Source organism: Musca vetustissima, unplaced genomic scaffold (assembly GCF_032173495.1).
Source record: "Musca vetustissima isolate MV318-11 ecotype Yass unplaced genomic scaffold, APGP_CSIRO_Mvet_v1 utg12378, whole genome shotgun sequence".
In the NCBI taxonomy this organism is placed as follows: Eukaryota; Metazoa; Arthropoda; class Insecta; order Diptera; family Muscidae; genus Musca; species Musca vetustissima.
This window is the reverse complement of record NW_026886160.1, coordinates 24,434-45,487: the sequence shown is the minus strand read 5'-3', so window position 1 is coordinate 45,487 and position 21,054 is coordinate 24,434. Positions and strand designations below refer to the sequence as shown.

At 35.6% G+C, this 21,054-nt stretch overlaps 1 protein-coding gene across 1 annotated transcript in view; it reads left to right on the top strand.

Moving 5' to 3' along the window:
• Window positions 1-21,054, top strand: part of LOC133333626 (hemicentin-1-like) — a gene marked incomplete at both ends in the record, with an annotated part of 62,472 nt that overhangs the window by 22,331 nt on the left and 19,087 nt on the right. Inside the window, 3 exons of the mRNA XM_061541932.1 lie at window positions 2,529-2,673; window positions 17,057-17,187; window positions 18,453-18,612. Coding sequence (XP_061397916.1) covers window positions 2,529-2,673; window positions 17,057-17,187; window positions 18,453-18,612 — 436 coding nt within the window. The remainder of the gene's footprint in view (window positions 1-2,528; window positions 2,674-17,056; window positions 17,188-18,452; window positions 18,613-21,054) is intronic.

The following is a 21,054-nucleotide window of genomic DNA, read 5'->3' as shown; positions in this document are numbered from 1 at the left end:
TCTTTTATCATGGTTTTCATCCGTAACGTTTTCGTTTTTATACCCTTCACCACACTGTGGTACAGGGTATTATGTCTTTGTGCATATGTTTGTAACAGGCAAAAATAATCGAGATAGACCCATGGTTCCTTTTGAGAATATGCATAGAATCACTTTCTAAGTCGATTTATGCATGTCCGTCCGTCCGTCCGTCCGTCTGTCCGTCTGTCCGTCTGTCCGTCTGTCTGTCCATGTTAAATTGTAAACAAAGTACAGGTCGCATTTATGATCCGAATTGGATGAAATTTGGCAGAGGTCACTTATTCGGCCCAAGGACGAACCCTATTGAAATTGGGAAAAATCGGTTCAGATTTAGATATAGCTCCCATATATATATTTAACCGATTTAATGTAAACGGTCCCTATATATCTTTCGATTTGCACGAAATTTTGTACAGGCTAATCATTTAGGCCTATAATGATGTCTGCCAAGTTTCGTGAAAATCGGTCCAGATTTAGATATAGCTCCCATATATAGTTTCGTCCGATTTCAGGTAAATGGTGCCCCAAAGTCCCTATATATCTTTTGATTTGCACGAAATTTGGCATAACGTACTGAATTAAGCCTAGAGTGATGTCTGCCAAGTTTCGAGAAAATCGGTCCAGATGTAGATATAGTTCCCTCATATAGGTTCGTCCGATTTCATGTAAATGGTGCCCCAAAATCCCTATATATCTTTTGATTTGCACGAAATTTGGCATAACGTACTGAATTAAGTCTAGAGTGATTTCTGCCAAGTTTCGAGAAAATCGGTCCAGATTTAGATATAGCTCCCATATATAGTTTCGTCCGATTTCATGTAAATGGTGCCCCAAAGTCCCTATATATCATTCGATTTCCACGAAATTTGGTACAACCTAATCATTTAGGTCTAGAATGATGTCTGCAAAGTTTCGTGAAAATCGGTCCAGATTTAGATATAGCTCCCATATATAGTGTCGTCCGATTTCATGTAAATGGTGCCCCAAAGTCCCTATATATCTTTCGATTTGCACGAAATTTTGTACAGCCTATTCATTTAGGTCTAGAATGATGTATGTAAAGTTTCGTGGAAATCGGTCCAGATTTAGATATAGCTCCCATATATAGATGGTACACCAAAGTCCCTATATATCTTTCGATTTGCATTTGGTAGAGACTAATCATTTAGGTCTAGAATGATGTATGTAAAGGTTCGTGAAAATCGGTCCAGATTTAGATATAGCTCCCATATATAGTTTCGTCCGATTTCATGTAAATGGTACCCCAAAGTCCTATATATCTTGATTTGCACGAAATTTGGCATAACGTAAATTAAGCCTAGAGTGATGTCTGCCTATATAGGTTCGTCCGATTTCATGTAAATGGTGCCCCAAAATCCCTATATATCTTTCGATTTGCACGAAATTTGGCATAACGTACTTAATTGAGCCTAGAAGGATGTCTGCCAAGTTTTATGAAAATCAGTCCAGATTTCTATATAGCTCCCACTTATAGTTTCGTCCGATTTCATGTAAATGGTGCCCCAAAGTCCCTATATATCTTTCGATTTGCACGAAATTTGGTAGAGACTAATCATTTAGGTCTAGAATGATGTATGTAAAGGTTCGTGAAAATCGGTCCAGATTTAGATATAGCTCCCATATATAGTTTCGTCCGATTTCATGTAAATGGTACCCCAAAGTCCTATATATCTTTCGATTTGCACGAAATTTGGCATAACGTACTGAATTGAGCCTAGATTGATGTCTGCGTTGTTTCGTGAAAATCGGTCCACATTTAGATATAGCTCCCTTTTATTAAAGATTGATTTTAAGTACTTGACGCACCAAGGAACCAATAGGAACAAAACGTTCTGAAATTAGTATAACGTATCCTGTGAAATCGCTTAATATTTGGCCCGATATCAAGTAAATTGGGCCTCAAACTCCTCATGTTAGTCAGTTTGACATCAAATTTTGCACAACGTACAAAATTGAGCATAGAATTATGTAGTTTTCTAGAAGTACAGACATAGCCCAACGGGTGACCTATTTATATTTGTTTGAAGTCGATTTACATACTTTATGGATAGATCTACGTAGATTCACATTTAGATAAATATCACATGTTTCATTCAAAAGTTAAATCAAGCCAATCTCAGCTCCACTTCATTTCGGTTTCGGTTTTTTCCTCTCGTTTTCTTTTATCATTTTTTTATCATGTTTTTCTTCCGTAACGTTTTCGTTTTTTTGGTTTTCCTTCCGTATAAAAAATTTTGTTTGCATTCTTGGTGGTTTGATTTCAATCCATGTTCCCTTCCTCATCCTCCCTCGCTCATCTTTTTCGTATCCTCCCAAAAACAAACATATTTATATTTAAGCAAAATATCACACACAAAACCACTTTAGCCTGCGGTCTTATTTTTGTTGTTGTTGTCTGTTATCCTTACCACTCACACTGTCATTCTAATTAATTTTGTATCTCTGTGTGTTTGTCTCTCGTTCTCATTGTCTGATTGTTTTAACAGGCTAATCCCGATGGTAATATGACCACATCAATATTAACCTTTACACCCACAATTGATGACCGTGGCAAATATTTATCCTGTCGTGCCGAACAGAGTATGATACCCGAATCGGGCATGGAAGATGGCTGGAAATTGGATATTTATCGTAAGTATCGTTATTCATTTTCTTTTTTTTTTCTACTTCCTCATTCTCTCTTTCCTTTTGTTTTAAGTGGCTATAGTTTTTTGGGAGGGGGGACGATTTGATTTTGCATTACTCACAATTGATAGTTGCAATCGCCCGTGGGTCTAAGGAAATGAAAAATGTAAAGCTATTTAGAAAGGAAGCCGCAAGGATAACTAAAGTAGTGGAATAATAAATGTCCAGTTGATTAAGTTTCCCTACTTAGCAGGGGGAAATTGGCTATTGAGGCTATTTAAATGAGATGATAGGAAAAAAATGAAAGATAAAAGGGAGGAAAACCAGCAAAACAAAAATTAATTTTAATGAGAGGAGGCCAGTAGGGCGTATAATTTATGACAATACTTATACGACAGGGAATCCGAAATAGATTCCATGGGAGACATAGAATAAAAACTATATTTTCAAGGACCAAAAGAAGTTCTGGGCTACTTAAAGATCTTTATAAAGCGTAGATTTATTAAAAAATTGTTTTTAAGAACCTTTATAAAAAACTATTTTTAAAGACCTATGTAAGGCGTAGATTTATTAAAAATTATTTTTAATGATCTATATAAGGCATAGATTTATTAAAATATTTTTTAAAAGCCTGTATAAGGCATAGATTTATTACACCCTACGCACTATGTTGTCAGGGTATTATAGTTTTGTGCAGCCCCAAGAGTTTGTAACGCCGCGAAATATTTGTCCTAGACCCAACTTTAAGTATACCGATCATCATACCTCGACTAGCTGAGTCGATCTAGACATATGTGTCTGTCCATCCTTCCGTCTGTCCATTATAATTCGTAAACACGATACAGGCCACAGTTATGGACCAATTTTCACGAAATTTTGCATGTAGGAAGGGTTCGGCCCAATGAAGACCCCTATTGTTGTTGGTAAAGATCGTTTAATATTTAGGGGATGAAATGGACCAAATCTTAATTTTTGTCGGTTTTTGTGGTTTCTCTAGAGGCCGCAATTATGGCCCAAACTTCACGGAGAAGAATATCGGGCCAAAGAATAAACCTGCCTATTTTGATAAAGATCGGCCAATATTTAGCGGGTCAAATTGACCCAGACTTTTGTGTGAAAAATTACAAAATTTGTATTCTATGGCGTAACGATCGGTCTATGTTCTATTCTATGATAACGATCGGTCAATATTTAGCGGGTCATATTTGCCCATGAAGGACATAGACCCGAAAATTTGATAATATATCCCAGAGGAGTGGTTGACCTTTAAATTGATACAAATTATATAGTTGTATGTACTCGGATGTGGGAGTTACGCTTAAATATTAACAGGTGCTTACCTACTCAGATATAATTTAGTAACCCATTACCACACTAGAGGGCGGAAATATAGCGCTGATCGATTTGAAATTTTCCATGAGGTTCCAGTTATGGTCAAGGACAACGCCTATAACTTTCGGTGATGATCAGATGATAATTATGGGATGAAGTGGGCCGAATAGTAATTTTTTTTCTTTTTTTTTTTTTTTTTTTTTTGTGTCGATGCCAATAAAAAGGCCGAAAATCACAACAAACCCACGGTGAAAGGAATCTGTACTGAATATGAATAGTAATGTTCGGAAAATATATCAGATGCTGTTGACCTCTAATTGGGCTAGAGGGAGCAAATATATTGTCCAAGTTCGAAATAAACATCCACAGAAAGATAGAGTTTCGTGGCAGTTGTGTAGGGTATCGTATGGTCGGCCACGCCCGACTATACTGCTCCGCTCACTGGTTAAAAAATATTTTTACGGGCCTGTATAAGACATAGATTTAATAAAAAACCTGTAAGGAAAGTAGTAAAGTCGGACTGGGCCCACTATATGATACCCTTCACCACTTTGGGTATAGTGTACATATGTATCCTAACAATTGCATGTCTATGTCCCCTCCCGAAGGATATCTATAGGGTCCTTGGTGCACCATTTACATAAAATCGGACGAAAATATATATGAGAGATATGTCGAAATCTCAACCGATTTTCCCGAAACTCATCACTCATCATTCTAGACTCAATTCAGTACGCTATGCCAAATTTCGTGCAAATCGAACGATATAAAGGGACTTTGGTGCGCTATTTACCTAAAATCGGACGAAAATATATATGGGAGCTACATTTAAATCTCAAATGATTTTTACGAAATTTAACACACATCGTTCTAGGCTTAATTCAGCACGCTTTTTGAAATTTCGTGCAAATCGAATGATACAAAGGGATTTGGGGCACTACTTACCGAAAATCGGACGAATATATATATGGGAGCTGTTTCCAAATATGAACCGATTTTCAGGAAACTTCACACACATCATTCTAGACCTAATTCATTACTCTGTGCCAAATTTCGTGCAAATTGAAAGATATATAGGGACTTTTGTACACCATTTACATAAAATCGAACGAAAATATATATGGGAGCTATATCCAAATCTGAACCGATTTTCATGAAACTTAACACACATCCTTCTAGAAACTTAACACACTATATCGAAAGATATATAGGGACTTTGGTGCACCATTTACATTAAATCGGACGAAAATATATGTATGAGAGCTATATATAAATCTTAACCGATTCTCACGAAATTTAACACACATTATTCTAGGCCTAATTCATTACGCTGTAACAAATTTCGTACAAATCGAAATATATAGAGGGACTTTGGTACACCATCTACCTTAAATCGGACGAAAATATATATTGGAGCTATTTCCAAATCTGAACCGATTTTCAGGAAACTTGACACACATCATTCTAGACCCAATTCATTACGGTGTACCAAATTTCGTGCAAATCGAAAGATATATACGGACCGTTTACATTAAATCGGACAAAAATATATATGGGAGCTATATCTAAATCTGAACCGATTTTTCCCAATTTCAATAGGGTTCGTCCTTGGGCCAAATAAATGACCTATGCCAAATTTCATCCAATTTGGATTATAAATGCGACCTGTACGTTGTTTACAATTTAGCATCGACAGACAGACGTATGTACGGACATGCATAAATCGACTCAGAAAGTCGTTCTATGTATATTCTCAAAAGGAACCATGTGTCTATCTATCCTTTTGCCTGTTACAAACATATGCACCAAGACATAATACCCTGTACCATAGAGTGGTGAAGGGTATAAAAATATTTTTAAAGTGCCGTATTTCCCCATCCCACCATAAATAATTACCGCTTATATCCATTACAAAAATTTATGGTAATCAGATATTCAATTTATTTGTCATACATTTATCATTTCCACCACTCTCGTCATTTTATTTATACCCTTTCCCCACCCTTGTCATGTCATTTCCATATCATTCCATATAAATTATGGATTAATTAAAAGAATTGTAATGTGATGTGTGTCACTCAGTTTGCCATGAGAATATATTTTTGTATTCGTATGTGTGTGTGTGTGGATGTGGGTTAAACAAACAAATCAATTAAATATGCCCTTTATGTTGATGTGCAAGAAAAAAAAACGGATATAAAATATTTAACGTTGAACTTCATTGTCAGAGTGAAAATAATGTGTGGGAATATTTCAGTTCAGCACAGAGAGAAAAACAGGGTGTACAAGGAGGTAGGGATTTGGAATGACAAATAATGTGAAATTTTCCAGCAAACTGTAAGGGGTTATTTTAGTTAGTCACATAGTCTAAAAAAAAATAAATCAAGTTTCTCAGTTTTGTCCTTACAGTTAGTTGGTTTCTTACCACAATCCGCGTCAGGTTTCGATATCATGATTATTTGAAATATTTTTTTTTCTAGAACTCGTGTATTATTTTTTTTAGACTGTTGGTCAAAAACTCCCTACCCAGAAATTTCAGTTGTTGGCGATTGAAAAAGTATTTAACCGGAAACCGTGAATTTTTCCACCAAATTACCTTTTAAAGTGTATTTTCAATTTATGGTCCACCTGGCGTATACATACCGACAACACGTATACGCACCTTAGTCCCTCAATCATTTCATTTTTTGCCAATTCACGTTTTCCTGATAATGAAAGGTATATTTTTATCTAATGATTATCCTTTTAACCCCTTAGCATAGTTAACCCCTTAACCTAATTACCTCCTTATCGTCATAGAACGATTCCATCCATCTAGATGTCAATCGCAGAGATATATCTATTGTCTATTTATCCTTTTTGGCATTTCCGCTTATTCTACTTCCATACAATTACACAAAAGAAATCTCGAAAAACCAATGATTCCTCTCAACCCTGAAGTAAAGAATAATTATTTTCAATTCCCGACAAATGCTTACTAAGACACAGAGAGAGAGACAGACAAGCATACTGGCAGACAGACACACACATAGACAATTAACTTAACTTAAAATTACGTATTATTCGGCAATTTTACCACACACACTCCACACCCATTCTCGCTTCGTCACGGCAATGTAATTATTATACTCATCATCAACATCATTTATCAGAAGAAAAAACATTCATACACAGACGCGTTCCGCCAAGGTTGGTAACATTTACACATACAGGTAATCGTACAAAGCGTAGGAGGTGATATCTGTCAAGTCAAGCGAATCCAATATGTATATACTTACACATATGTATATACATACATTTACAATTAAATTGTAATGAATGTGCAAAGGGCATAAAGGAAAATGAATGAATCGGAAATTAAGAGGTATTAAGAGAGGGTTATAATAATTAGGGCAATTAACCAAAATAAAGGACTCAGAGAAGCCTTTATTCTTTAGAGAGCAATTTCAGAGACCTTCATATGGCGTAGATTTTGTTAATATATACGTCTCGAACTAATTATCTATTTTAAAATAAAATTATTCGCAGGTTCATCAGTTTCTTTCTGGTTCATTATCTGTTTACCGGTTCATCAGCTGTTTACTGGTTCTGCCAGCTATTCACAGGTTTATCAGCTCTTACGTAGTTCACAGGATATTCACAGGTTCATTAGGGTTCCAGTAGCTCGTGTGATGAACTTGTCAGCTCACAAGTTGCTCATTACTTCATTAATGGTTCACTAGGACACTGGCTATTCTCGTGTTTATCAGGTGTTGTTATATGCAAAGGTTCATCAGCTGTTCACTATGCCACGAAGTGTTCAAAAGTTCATTACATTTTCAATAGCTCGTCTGTTGTTGTTCACAAACTTTAATAATGGTTCACTAGGTCATCAACTATTCCAGTGCCTCTTTAGCGTGGACTAGGCCCTAGCTGGCCATCAGATAAACAGCTAGGTACTAGCTCATAACATGTTCAATAGCTCAGAAGATGATCACTAGGCTCATAGCCATCCATTGGGTAATTAACTATTCAATAGTTCATTAACACTTCACTAGATTACCAGCAGTTTACTAGTTTATCAGTAGTTCACTAATTCACCAGAAATTCTCTAGCTCACCCACAGTTCACTAGCTCATTAGCCGTTCACTAGCCATTCTGTACCTGATGTTCATGTTCAATAGCTCAGAAGATGATCACTAGGCTCATAGCCATCTATTAGGTAATTAACTATTCAATAGTTCATTAACACTTCACTAGATTACCAGCAGTTTACTAGTTTATCAGTAGTTCACAAATTCACCAGAAATTCTCTAGCTCACCCCCAGTTCACTAGTTCATCAGCCGTTCACCAGCCATTCTGTACCTGATCACATATTCATACTATTAATTAGCTCATCCAGTTGTTCACGAGCTCATCAGATGTTCTTGATCTTACTTGCTGTTCAAAAGATCGCCAATGATCCAATAGTTTTTCTCAAGTTCACTAGGTGCTCACTATGTTTTTAGCTGCTCATTATTTAAATAAACATTCTCTTATTCACTGCAGGTCAGGGTCTACGGTTGTTTACTAGCTCACGAGTAGCTAACAAGTTCACTATGTTTCTTGCTGCCCCATAACTCATCTGCTAGTCAGTACTTCACTAGCAGTTTAGGAATTCTTCAGCTGTTCACTGGCTAACCAGTTGTTCACTAGTTCATCAGTCGTTTTCATACCCATTGACATTTTTAAAAGCAATCTCGAGTTCACGAAATGCACACTAAGCTTCTAGCTGTCCATTGGCTGATCAGCTATTCTCTTACTCACTAGTAGCTTTGTGGGTCACCAGGTGTCCCCTAGGCTAATTATGAGTTCACTAGCTTTTTATAAATTCACCTGATGATCAATACCTCATCAGCTGTTATCGAACTCATTTTCTATTCACTAGCTCACCAATGGTTCACCTGATGATTACTAAGTTTGTTGTCCCTTGTCTGATCTGCTATTCTCTTTCTTACAAGCACTTCAATAGCTTAGCAGGTCTTCACTTGTTCCATAGATGTTCTCTAGTGTCCTTCCTCTCTATTGGCCCTTCACTAGCTCCCCAGTTGTTCACTAACTTAGCAGATATTCCCTAGCTCATCAGCTGTTCACTTGTTCAACATCTGCTCAATAGTCCCTCAGTTTTTCTATAGTTCATCAATTGCTCTCGAAATTATTTTCTGTTAACTAGCATATCAATGGTTCACAAGATCAGCACTTCCGCAGCTCAGCAGCTTTTCAATATATTATCTATTCTTCACTAGCTCACAAGCTTTTCCCTAGCCCATCAACTGTTCTCGAACTCACCATCTGTTCACTAGCTCACCAGCTGTTCAGCACCTCACCAGATGTTCACTAGCTCACTAGTTATTACCTTACTAACCAGAAGTAGGAATAGCTCACCAACTTTTTATGAGCTCACTAGATGTTCAATAGCTCAATATTTGTTCACTAGTTCAAGAGCTCGCCAGCTGTTCACTTGCTCGCCAGCTGTTCACTAGCTCACCAGCTGTTCACTAGCTGACCTATTTTTCACTAGAGTATAAGTAGTCCTCTAGCTATTCTCGAGAGCATCAGGTGCTCAATAGTTTTCTATCTGTCTATAAGCAGCGGTAGTTCAGTAACTCAATGTAATAGCTCATCAGTATTCACTACCTCACCTGGTGTTCACTAGATACCTCGTTGTAAATTTGCTTTCAGTAGATCGCCACCAGATCACTGGATCATCAGATGAACACTAGCTCATAAGTTTTCCATTCGCTCGTCAGTAGTTCAAGAGTTTTCCAGCAGTTCCCTAACTTGGAGTCCGTTCAACCTGTTGATCCCTAGTTCACTAATGTTTCACTAGCAATTATCGAGTTCACTATGAGCTTCATTAGCTCAGAAGTTATTCAGTAGATCAATTGTAGTCCACTGTCTACTTAGTAGTTACTGGCGCACCAACTTAGGTCCTTATGTCATAAGCAGTTCAATACAACAACAGATGTTCAATAGTTCTTCAGATATCCGCCACCAATTCATTTGTTGACAATCTCACCGGGTGTTAGCTATTACAACGCTGTTCGCTGGTTTACAAACTATTCCTTAGATCACCAGCAGTTCAACACATGAACGGAGGTCCAATAGCGCTTCATATGTCCGCGACGAATCCATTTGTTGACTAGCTCATCTTGGGAAATCATGGTTTTATTATCTAATTTTGAAAACATCCATTCCCTATAGATTCGTAAGTCTATTTTTGGATTGTACCTAACATCATATGTTTTTTAAAGTACCCAAGGCTCCTCTCTTCAACAATAAAAGCAGATCCTAGGCAGCTCAATAGTTCTTTAAATATCTGATACCAATGTTGACCAACTCACTTTGGAACCTCATGGTTTCCCGGGGTAATTTTGGTTAACATCGACCTACTATTGAATCCATAGGTCACTCTGGTTTGTCTCTCTTATCAATTGTTTACTGAATCCCTTAGGAGTCCCCAAATTAAGCCTATGGCTGTCGTAAATTAGATCTTAAGCTGTTTTTATGTGGGGAACATTATTGCGTATAAATAACGACGCTACTTATACGCCTAAGGTTCCTATATAAAAATTACTGGCATACGAAAAGGCACTTGCCCATCAAATTTCCTGCATAGCTCTAGGTAGCACATTATTTTCATTGTGTCAATTATTAGCTTAAATCGCTTAAATTTCTCCAGTTCAACACGTGGCTACCCTAACGAAGATCCTAAGCATATTTCTTAAGTGCAGACCATATGGCGTATACATAACGACGCTACTTATACGCCCAGGGTCCCTAAATAAAAATTATGGGCATACTAAAGAGATCATGCTTGTCATATGTAATATTATTACCTCATAACCCTTCCTTTCATCAGGATCAACTGATTACAGTTCACCTAGCACTTTCATAGTTCAACATATTGTTCAATAGCTGCCTACATTGATAAAATTTTATTGGGGCCCCAAACGGTTCGGTAGATTACTAAGATTTCAATTTTTCTGTGTATAAAAAGATCAGTGCGAAACTCACACATAGTGTTCGCCCGATCACCTCAGAGCTCTATGTAACACATTATTTCCAAGGCTTCAAGTGCTAAAAAATTTAATCACTATCATATCCATAGGTCGACCTGGTTTGTCTCATCTGCCAATTATTAGCCTGAATTGCCCAAAGCTCTCCTGTTCAACTCGTGGCTACCGTAAGGAAGATCTTAAGCATATTTCTTATGTGGAGACCATATGGCGTATACATAACGACGCTGCTTATACGCCTAGGATTCCTAAATAAAAATTACTTACATGTATTAAGCCTCCTCGCAGACATATGCAATATTATTTCCTCATAACCTAACAACCATCCCTCGCCTCTTAGAAATATGCCTGGTAATATATACCTCTCATCAGGATCAACTGATTACCATGAACTTGCATGATTTCCCCGCAGCACTGAACTGTAACAAACTTCCAATACGATTCAATGTAAATCATGTTGTAGAGTTTTCCCGTGTATTCTTCGCTTGATTGTTGTTGTTCTTATAATTCCTCGTGTTCAGCTTAATCTCATTTGCCGACATGTGCAGACAAGTATTTGGCATTTATCTTCAGGTTTTTTTTTTCTGCTCCTGTTTTCCTGAATCATTCCAACGAATTCCTCATCGCCCCCACTCCCTGACTAATCTCTTTGGCATGCGTTGCCGCCTGCCGTAACTTTGCTCATTATTAAATCTTTACCTTGAAATATTTGTTGTTTTTCCCGTTTCACATCTCTATCTCTCGTTTTTGTTCCCTATTGTTTAGTGTCCTTGAATCCTGACAAAAGAAAAGCTTTCTTTGTTTTATTTATTAAGTGCCTTCTGTCAATGTTTGCTATTTTAATATCTACTCGAAGTCAGTGATGTGAAGTGGAATGAGCTATGTGCCTGTGTAAGTTATCCGTAAATCCTTGATCCTTTGCCATTGTGTATGTGTGTGTATCTGTCTGTCTGCATGTCTCTGGCGTTGATTGGCTTTGCAATATGGCAAAGCGAACATAAATTGTTAATACGGGTAGCAGCATATGTAGGCCAGACATACGTACGTATATTTAGCTTCAGCTACTGCATACATAATTTATGGGGTTTATTTTTTTTCATTTTTTGCTACTGTAGCCCCGGTGAACGTAATGTTGTAATTAGATAGCTTGTTTTAATTCCAAACATATTTATATCTTAAGAGTGACTTTTTTTCTATATATAGTCATTAGGTGGGATGAGGAGGGAGAAAGGAATTTTTTTTTTAATATTAAGAAAATATATTCACAAAAAATGACAGTTAAGAAAGAGATATTTCAAAAATAAAATACGTGAACGTATACGTGGTGACGTTACTTATACGCACTGAAAGACAGCAAACAAATTACACACGAGAAGTACGAATGCTGAGAACCTTTGCAAGGATAGGTTAAGAAAAAATATTCTTTAAAAATTTACGTCTAATATAGGGTCCTGCAGGAAATATTCTTTAAAAATGTACGTCTAATATAGGTTCCTGAAAAATATTATTTAAAAATGTACGCCTTATATAGGACCCTGAAAAATATTCTTTAAAAATGTACGTCTAATATAGGGTTCTGAAAAATAGTATTTAAAAATGTACGCCTTATATAGGTCCCCGAAAAATATTCTTTAAACATCCGCTCCTTGTTGAGGTCCTCAACGAGTTGTAGAGGTCCTTTAAAACTATTTTGTAATAAATCCACGCCTTGGTGAGGTCCTCAACGAGTTGTAGAGGTCCTTTAAAACTATTTTTTAATAAATCCACGCCTTGGTGAGGTCCTCAACGAGTTGTAGAGGTCCTTTAAAACTATTTTTTAATAAATCCACGCCTTGGTGAGGTCCTCAACGAGTTGTAGAGGTCCTTTAAAACTTTTTTTTTTAATAAATCCACGCCTTGGTGAGGTCCTCAACGAGTTGTAGAGGTCCTTAAAAATATTTTTTAATAAATCCACGCCTTGGTGAGGTCCTCAACGAGTTGCAGAGGTCCTTTAAAACTATTTTTTAATAAATCCACGCCTTGGTGAGGTCCTCAACGAGTTGTAGAGGTCCTTAAACATATTTTTTAATAAATCCACGCATTGGCAAGGTCCTCAACGTGTTGTAGAGGTCCTTAAAATATTTTTTAATAAATCCGCGCTTTGATGAGGTCCTCAACGAGTTGTAGAGGTCCTTTAAAAATATTTTTTAATAAATCCACGCCTTGGTGAGGTCCTCAACGAGTTGTAGAGGTCCTTAAATATATTTTTTAATAAATCCAAGCCTTGGTGATGTCCTCAACGAGTTGTAGAGGTCCTTAAAAATATTTTTTAATAAATCCAGGGCTTCTAGAGACCCAAAAAAAATATTCTTTAATAAATCCATGCCTCAGTTGGCCCTTGAAAAATATTCTTTAATAAATCCATGCCTCAGTTGGCCCTTAAAAATATTCTTTAATAAATCCACGCCTCAGTTGGCCCTTTAAAAATATTCTTTAATAAATCCACGCCTCAGTTGGCCCTTAAAAATATTCTTTAATAAATCCACGCCTCAGTTGGCCCTTGAAAAATATTCTTAATAAATCCACGCCTCAGTTGGCCCTTTAAAAATATTCTTTAATAAATCCACGCCTGTTATAGACCCCTAAAAATATTCTTTAATAAATCCACGCCTGTTATAGACCCCTAAAAATATTCTTTAATAAATCCACGCCTGTTATAGACCCCTAAAAATATTCTTTAATAAATCCACGCCTCAGTTGGCCCTTGAGAAATATTCTTTAATAAATCCATGCCTTCTAGAGGTACCTAAAAGTATTCCTTAATAAATCCACGCCTTCTAGAGGTCTTTGAAAATATTCTTTAATAAATCCACGCCTTCTAGAGGTCTTTGAAAATATTCTTTAATAAATCCACGCCTTCTAGAGGTCGTTGAAAATATTCTTTAATAAATCCACGCCTTCTAGAGGTCACTGAAAAATATTCTTTAATAAATCCACGCCTTCTAAATGTTCCTAATAATTTACTTGTAACACATCTGCCTCTAGAGGTCCCTTAAGATATGCTTTAAAAAATCCCCGCAATAAACATTCCTTTTTATCTCCACCACCATATATTTCCACGAGGTACATCGGTGCGTGTACATAGTGTCATTACTTATACGCCACCATATCAACTTTAACTTCATAAAATACCTAACAAAACCCATTTTTTCAAATTTATTGTTATTATCCTGTGTTTTTACAATTTAAATACTTAATAAATTACTTTCACCGATAAGTTTCACTCAATTACCTGCCACTTTCGAAGTATTTACCTTCTACCGAAAAATTATACTTGCAAATTGTTGCCTTTGAGAGAAAAAAAAATTAAAAACAACAAACTTTTTTTTTGTCAAAATTTACAACAAAAGCGTTTTGTTTTGCGTTGTTTTTTTATTCGGCTATCTTCAAGTATCCTGCAAGTTAGGATGATATATCCTTTATCAATTCTTTGAGGCTACCTTTTTTCCGCAGTCATAATACTCAAAGAAAGTTTTGTGTTGTTTTTTTTTTTCTTTGTTTAGCCGGACAAAAAATGCTAAATAAATAAACTGCTAGCTAAAAAGTATTTAAAAGGGAGGGGAGAGAGAGAGTAATGCAACAACAACAGCAGCAGCAAAACTGGATCCAAGCCACTTCATTTTTACACTAAATAAATAAAACATCAAAGTGTAAATTATGATAAGTGGCTGGCATTTTTTGCTTCTGCTGTTGTTGTTGCTGCTGTTGCTTACTTTGCATTATTTAGCGAAGAGTGAGAAAAAAACAAAAAATTGTGGTGAGGGATTTTTAGGTCCTTTTTTTTTTGTTATACATTTATTAAGTTATTTTCCTTTTGAAAAAAAGTTTACAAAAATTGTGTTGAGAGTTGGGGCCGTTTAATTTCTTAATAAAAGAAATGTCTAAAAGAGATTAACGAAAGGTTTTCTAATAAAGTCTGATTTTTGTTTCGTTTCTGTGTTAGAACATCATGAGGGGGGGAATTAAAATAGGACATCAATGAAGTGATGGATTAGGGTCAAAAACCAGTTGATTACGATTCGAATTTCCGGTTTGGACTCAATTTTTTAAATGGAATTTAAATGAGCAACAGAGAACACTTTTCTTAAAGATGAATTAAGGCGTTCTTTTTTAAAGAGTAATAGGGACATATAAAAGGCGAGAATTTCTTAAAGAATAATTCATAGGTCACATAGGTCCCATGATTTTTAAATAATATTTGCTCAGGTGCTATAAGGCGTCGATTTTTAAAAAAATATTGTTTGGGTCGTGGACTTATAAAAAAATATTTTCATAGGGACCTATAGAAGGCGTAGATTTAATTAAAGAATATTTTTAGGGGCCAATAGAAGCTGTCGATTAATTAAAGAATATTTTTAGGGATCTATAGAAGTCGTAGATTTATTAAAGTATATTTTTAAGAGCCTATAGAAAGCGTAGATTTATTAAAGAATATTTTTAGGGGTATATAGAAGGCGTCGACTTATTAAAGTATATTTTTAGGAGCCTATAGAAAGCGTAGATTTATTAAAGAATACTTTTAGAGGCCTATAGAAGGCGTGGATTTTTTAAAGACTAGTCTTCTAGATCTCTAGATGGCGTGGATTTATTAAAGACTAGTTTTCTGGACTTGTAGATGGCGTGGATTTATTAAGGACTAGTTTTCTGGACCTCTAAATATCGTGGATATGTTAAAGAACTGTTTTAGGAACCTCAAGATGGCGTGGATTTATTAAATAATTGCTTTCGGGACCTCTAGATGGCGTGGATTTTTTAAAGAATAGTTTTAGGTTCCTCTAGATGGCGTGGATTTATTAAATAACAGTTTTAAGGACCCTTTTATGGCGTGGATTTTTTAAAGTCTAGTTTTCTGGACCTCTAGATGACGTGGATTCATTAAATAATAGTTTTAGGGACCTCTAGATGGTGTGGATTTATTAAAGAATAGTCTTAGGGACCTCTAGATGGCGTGGATTTATTATAGAATAGTTTTAGGGACCTCTAGATGGCGTGGATTTATTAAAGAACCATTTTAGGGACCATTAGATGGCGTGGATTTATTAAAGAGCAGTTTTAGGGACCTCTAGATGTCGTGGATTTTTTAACGAATAGTTTTAGGGACCTCTAGATGGCGTGGATTTATTAAAGATCAGTTTTAGGACCTCTAGATGACGTGAATTTATTAATGAACCGTTTTAGGGACCTCTAGATGGCGTGGATTTATTAAAGAATAGTTTTAGGGCCGAACAAAGAGGCGTGGGGGGTTCCAGAAGAGGCGTGGATTTATTAAAGAATAGTTTTAGGGACTTCTAGATGGCGTGGATTTATTAAAGAATAGTTTCAGATACCTCTATTGTTAAAGAATATTTTCGAGGACCTACACTAAGGCCTAAATATGTTTAGGAACATTTTCTGGGGCGTACACAAGGCTTGAATATTTTTAGGGATATTTTCTATGGCCTATATAAGGCTTGAATATTTTTATACGATATTTCCGAGGGCCTACTTAAGGCTTAAATATGATAAAGAATATTTTCTGGGGCGTACACAAGGCTTGAATATTTTTAAGGATATTTTCTGCCAAAGGCTTGAATAGTTTTAATCATATTTTCTAAGGCCTACATAAGGCTTTCATATGCTTATGAATATATTCTAGGGCCTACATAAGGTTTGAATATTTTTAAGAATATTTTCTATATCCTGCATCAGTTTTCAATATTTTGGTAGCACAATTTCTATGGCCTACAATATTTGTTAGAATAATTTCTTGGGCCTACATAAGTCTGGAATATTTTCTGAATATCTTCTAGGTCATGTAAATGTTTGACAATTTTTTTGGGCCTATATAAGGCTTAGATATTTTTCAGAATATTTTCTATGGCCACATAAGGCTTGAATATTTTCTAGGGTCTATAATAGGCTTCAATAATTTTGAGAATTTATTCTTTCTTCTAATTCTTTCAAATAATGCAGTTTTAATATTTATGTCCTTCCTTTACAGATATTCCCGTTGTTAGCCTGGAACTGGGTACTAATTCCATGAACTCAACACTGCGTGAGGGTATCGATGTCTTTTTCGAATGTAATATCAAATCGAATCCCTGGGTGAATAAAGTCAGTTGGCGTCATAATGTAAGTAAAGGTTAATTAAAATAGAAATATATTTATTTAGAGGAAATTGAAATAAATTAATATCCCTATTTTTGTATACTTCATTGTCTGAAATAACAAAGAATTTGTTAAAATTCCTATTTAGAAATTTCAAAAAACAAATAAAATGCTTTACGTGCCCATACATGGTACAACTATGCGTATGACTATTGTCATAAAGTATACGCCATTTATGTGGTACTGGTGTGCCTATGAGTATTGTCAAAATGTATACGTCATAGTTTCATATCGAAATACGTCAAAAATTAAAAAAAAAATATTCTTAAGGTCTGCTACTACTACAAGTCCATAATATTCTTCGAAGTTAGTCAAAGTTTCACATTGATATACGTTAAAAACTTAAAAAACCAATTTTCTTAAGGACGTTTTTATAATGTCCTGAAGACTTTGATCCCACAGTCTTACTTGTAAATTATATTTTACTTCATATTTTATTGATTTTTTACTTGCGCAGAATATGTTTCCCTTTTTAAGCCATACAAAACCTCCCCTCTATTCATTGTCTGCGCATCATAGAGAATTTATTTAATTTTTTATTTATGACTGCTTGCATTCAATGAATTTACCGCTGCTCCTTCGACAGCTTGTCGACACAAAATTCATCTAAAGAATTATGACATAATTAAAATTTTAAGCTATCCATTAGAGCAGTAGCAGCATTAAAATGAAGTGTAAATAGTCAAATGTCTAAAATGTTGACAGAAACTGTGTTTTCTTTTTCGATACTGTCTATCCATCTGTCCGTCTATCAAATTGCAATTTATTTAAAGGAAGAATTGTGAATTTGTTTAAGGATTTACACAAAGGATTAAAATTGCATTTCATTTTTGCTTAAATAGCAATAAACAAGGATTAGCCGAGGATAATGGAACTAATGGAGTGTCAGACAAATTAACAACGAAATTACAGTGAAGCAAATTTAAGAAGGATAATGGAAAATATATTTTAGAAAAGAAATATGAGGATATCGAGGAATTTCAAATATTTTTTCTGAGGATTCAATACCTTTTATGTTTTTCCAAGCCCACAATTAAAGACTTACTCTTAAGAGTCATAGAAAATATATTTTCTTGGTATTTATTTTAAATTTGTTTCACTGTCTGAAGGAAATTTCTTAAAATATATTTTAGATTTAAATTTGATATTTAATTTAAATATCTTAAATATTTTATAGCAATTTTGTATTCAAATGTTTCCATTTTTTGTCTCTCTTCTTTCCATTGCAGGGCAACATATTGGAAAACAATATCACCGAAGGCATCATTGTTGCCAATCAAAGTCTGGTATTGCAAAATGTCAGCCGAGCCCGGAGTGGCATCTATACCTGTGTGGGTAATAATCGTGAGGGTGATGGTGAAAGTAATCCGGTGCATTTGGATATAAGATGTAAGTAGAAAAGTAAAAACTAAGAAATATAAGAAAAAAGAGAAAAAAATATCCATACGCTACTCAAGATTCGAAAGTTAGTCTCTATAGACGAGCGATAGAATGTACCTTTAGTCAAGAGAAAAAAGGACAATAGAGTCTATAGACGAGCGGAAGAGAGTGTCAATAGACAGGAGGAAGGGAGCGCTTAGAAACCAGCCATTGGTTATCTCTAAAGTCAAACGAAAGAGATTCTTTGTAGAGGGGCTGAAAATAGTAAATATAGACTAGCGGAAGGGAGTTCCAAGAGGGTGTCTCCAAAGACGAAAAACGATGCCGAAGAACATTTAGGTTAGGTTGAAAAGAGGGGTGGATGATACCACCACATGTCCAACATTAGATGGACATACACATAAGCTAATTAAGGCCTGCTGTGCGCTCTAGAATGCGGAGAAAGTTAGAATTGTTCCTTCGGGATAGAAAATCCTAAGAGGCCATGTGTCGATGTAGGAGATACCATTATAGGTCTTCTATAGATATGGAAAACCTCAGAAGGCATTTTGGTGATATAAACGAATGTCGTCTATCAATAAATATGCCTTCAAGATGCTTTGGATGAAGTTTAGATTAAAAATTAACATTTGGGTTTGATTCCCCCATGAATCTAAGAATTCCGTGTTTTTTTGTGAACTCCTTCAGAAGGCCTTTTGGTGATATAAACGAATCGATAAATATGCCTTCAAGAGACTTTGGATGAATATTTCAGGTCCTAGGGAGCCTTCTAACAAAATAGAACGCCTTTTGAGGTATTTTTTGTCACAGAATGCCTAAAAAACGGACGTGGAATACTTTCAGATGTTTGCTGAAAATAAAGACGTCATTTGGAGGACTTGTATGAATAGAGAATATCCCATGACGACTAATACCTCAGAAGGCCTTTTGGTGATATAAACGAATTTCTGTCCACATAGAAGAGTTCAGAATGCCTTATGTCGTCTATCGATACATATGCCTTTAAGAGGATTTGGATGAATATTTAAGGTCCTTGGGAGCCTTCTAATAAAATAGAACGCCTTTAGAGTTTTTTTTTTTTTTTTTTTGTCACAGAAGGCCTAAAAAACGGACGTGGAATACTTTCAGATGTTTGCTGAAAATAAAGACGTCATTTGGAGGACTTGTATTGATAGAGAATATCCCATGACGACTAATACCGATATAGAGTAACTCCCATTTCCCATTCGCTTATTTTCATACATACTAGGTTAGAAGGCATTAAATCGATTTGGAAGTCCTCGAGACCTTCTATTGATATATGGAACCAAGGGCCCATTCATAAATACGGATATCTTCAGGAAGACTTATTTCGATAAAACTTTGAAGGGACTTCTGTGGATTTTCAAGATTTTACAATGCCTTCACTTGATACAGAAACAAACATCTCGAGTCCTTTTACTCACACAAAAGACCTCAATGGGATTGCTATCGACACATGAAATTGTACAGATTGTTCTATGGATGTAGAAATCGTCAGGAAGTTCTATGGGCACCTATCTCAGGATTCCTTCCTTCTATATATAAAACTTCAGGAGACGTTATATTAAATAGCAGGAGGCCTTCTATCAACTTGGAAAAGTTCAGTGGTCTTTCTGTGGATATGGAACATTAAGAGGTCTTCTGTTTGTATAGAGTACCGTAGAAGGCCTTCTGTGACATACAGGTATATGAGGTATATGAAAGACTTTAAGGAGCCTTAAATAGAAGACCCTCCATTTATGAACGTATTTTATTGGTAAGGAAGAATTTTATTGGTACATAAGAACTCAGAACCCTTGGTACAGGCATAGAAGACATTAACAGCGATCCATCTCGCATGGAATACCTTAGCAGGTCTACTATTGGTATAGAGTAGCTTAGAATGTCTTCTATGAAATATATAAAATATCAGATGACATTTTGGGTATATGAAAAGTCTCATGAAGCCTTTTACTTAAATAGAAGGCCTTCAAATGGACTCGATATTTATTCAAAAAAATCTTTAAGGGTCATTTATGGAGGTATTTTGTTGGTAAGGAAGAATTTTATTGGTACATAAGAACTCAGAACCCTTGGTACAGGCATAGGATACCTTACCAACGATCCAGTTAGCATGGAATACCTTAGCAGGTCTACTATTGGTAAAGAGTAGCTTAGAATGTCTTCTATGAAATATAGAAAATATCAGATGATATTTTGAGTATATGAAAGGTCTCATGAAGCCTTTTACTTAAATAGAAGACCTTCAAAAGGACTCGATATTTATTCAAAAAATCTTTAAGGGTCGTTTATGGAGGCATTTTATTGGTAAGGAAGGATTTGATTGGCAATAAGAATTCAGAATCTCTTGTACAGGCATAGAAGACCTTAGCAGCGATCCAGCTCGCATGGAATACCTTAGCAGGTCTTCTACTTGTATAGAGTAGCTTA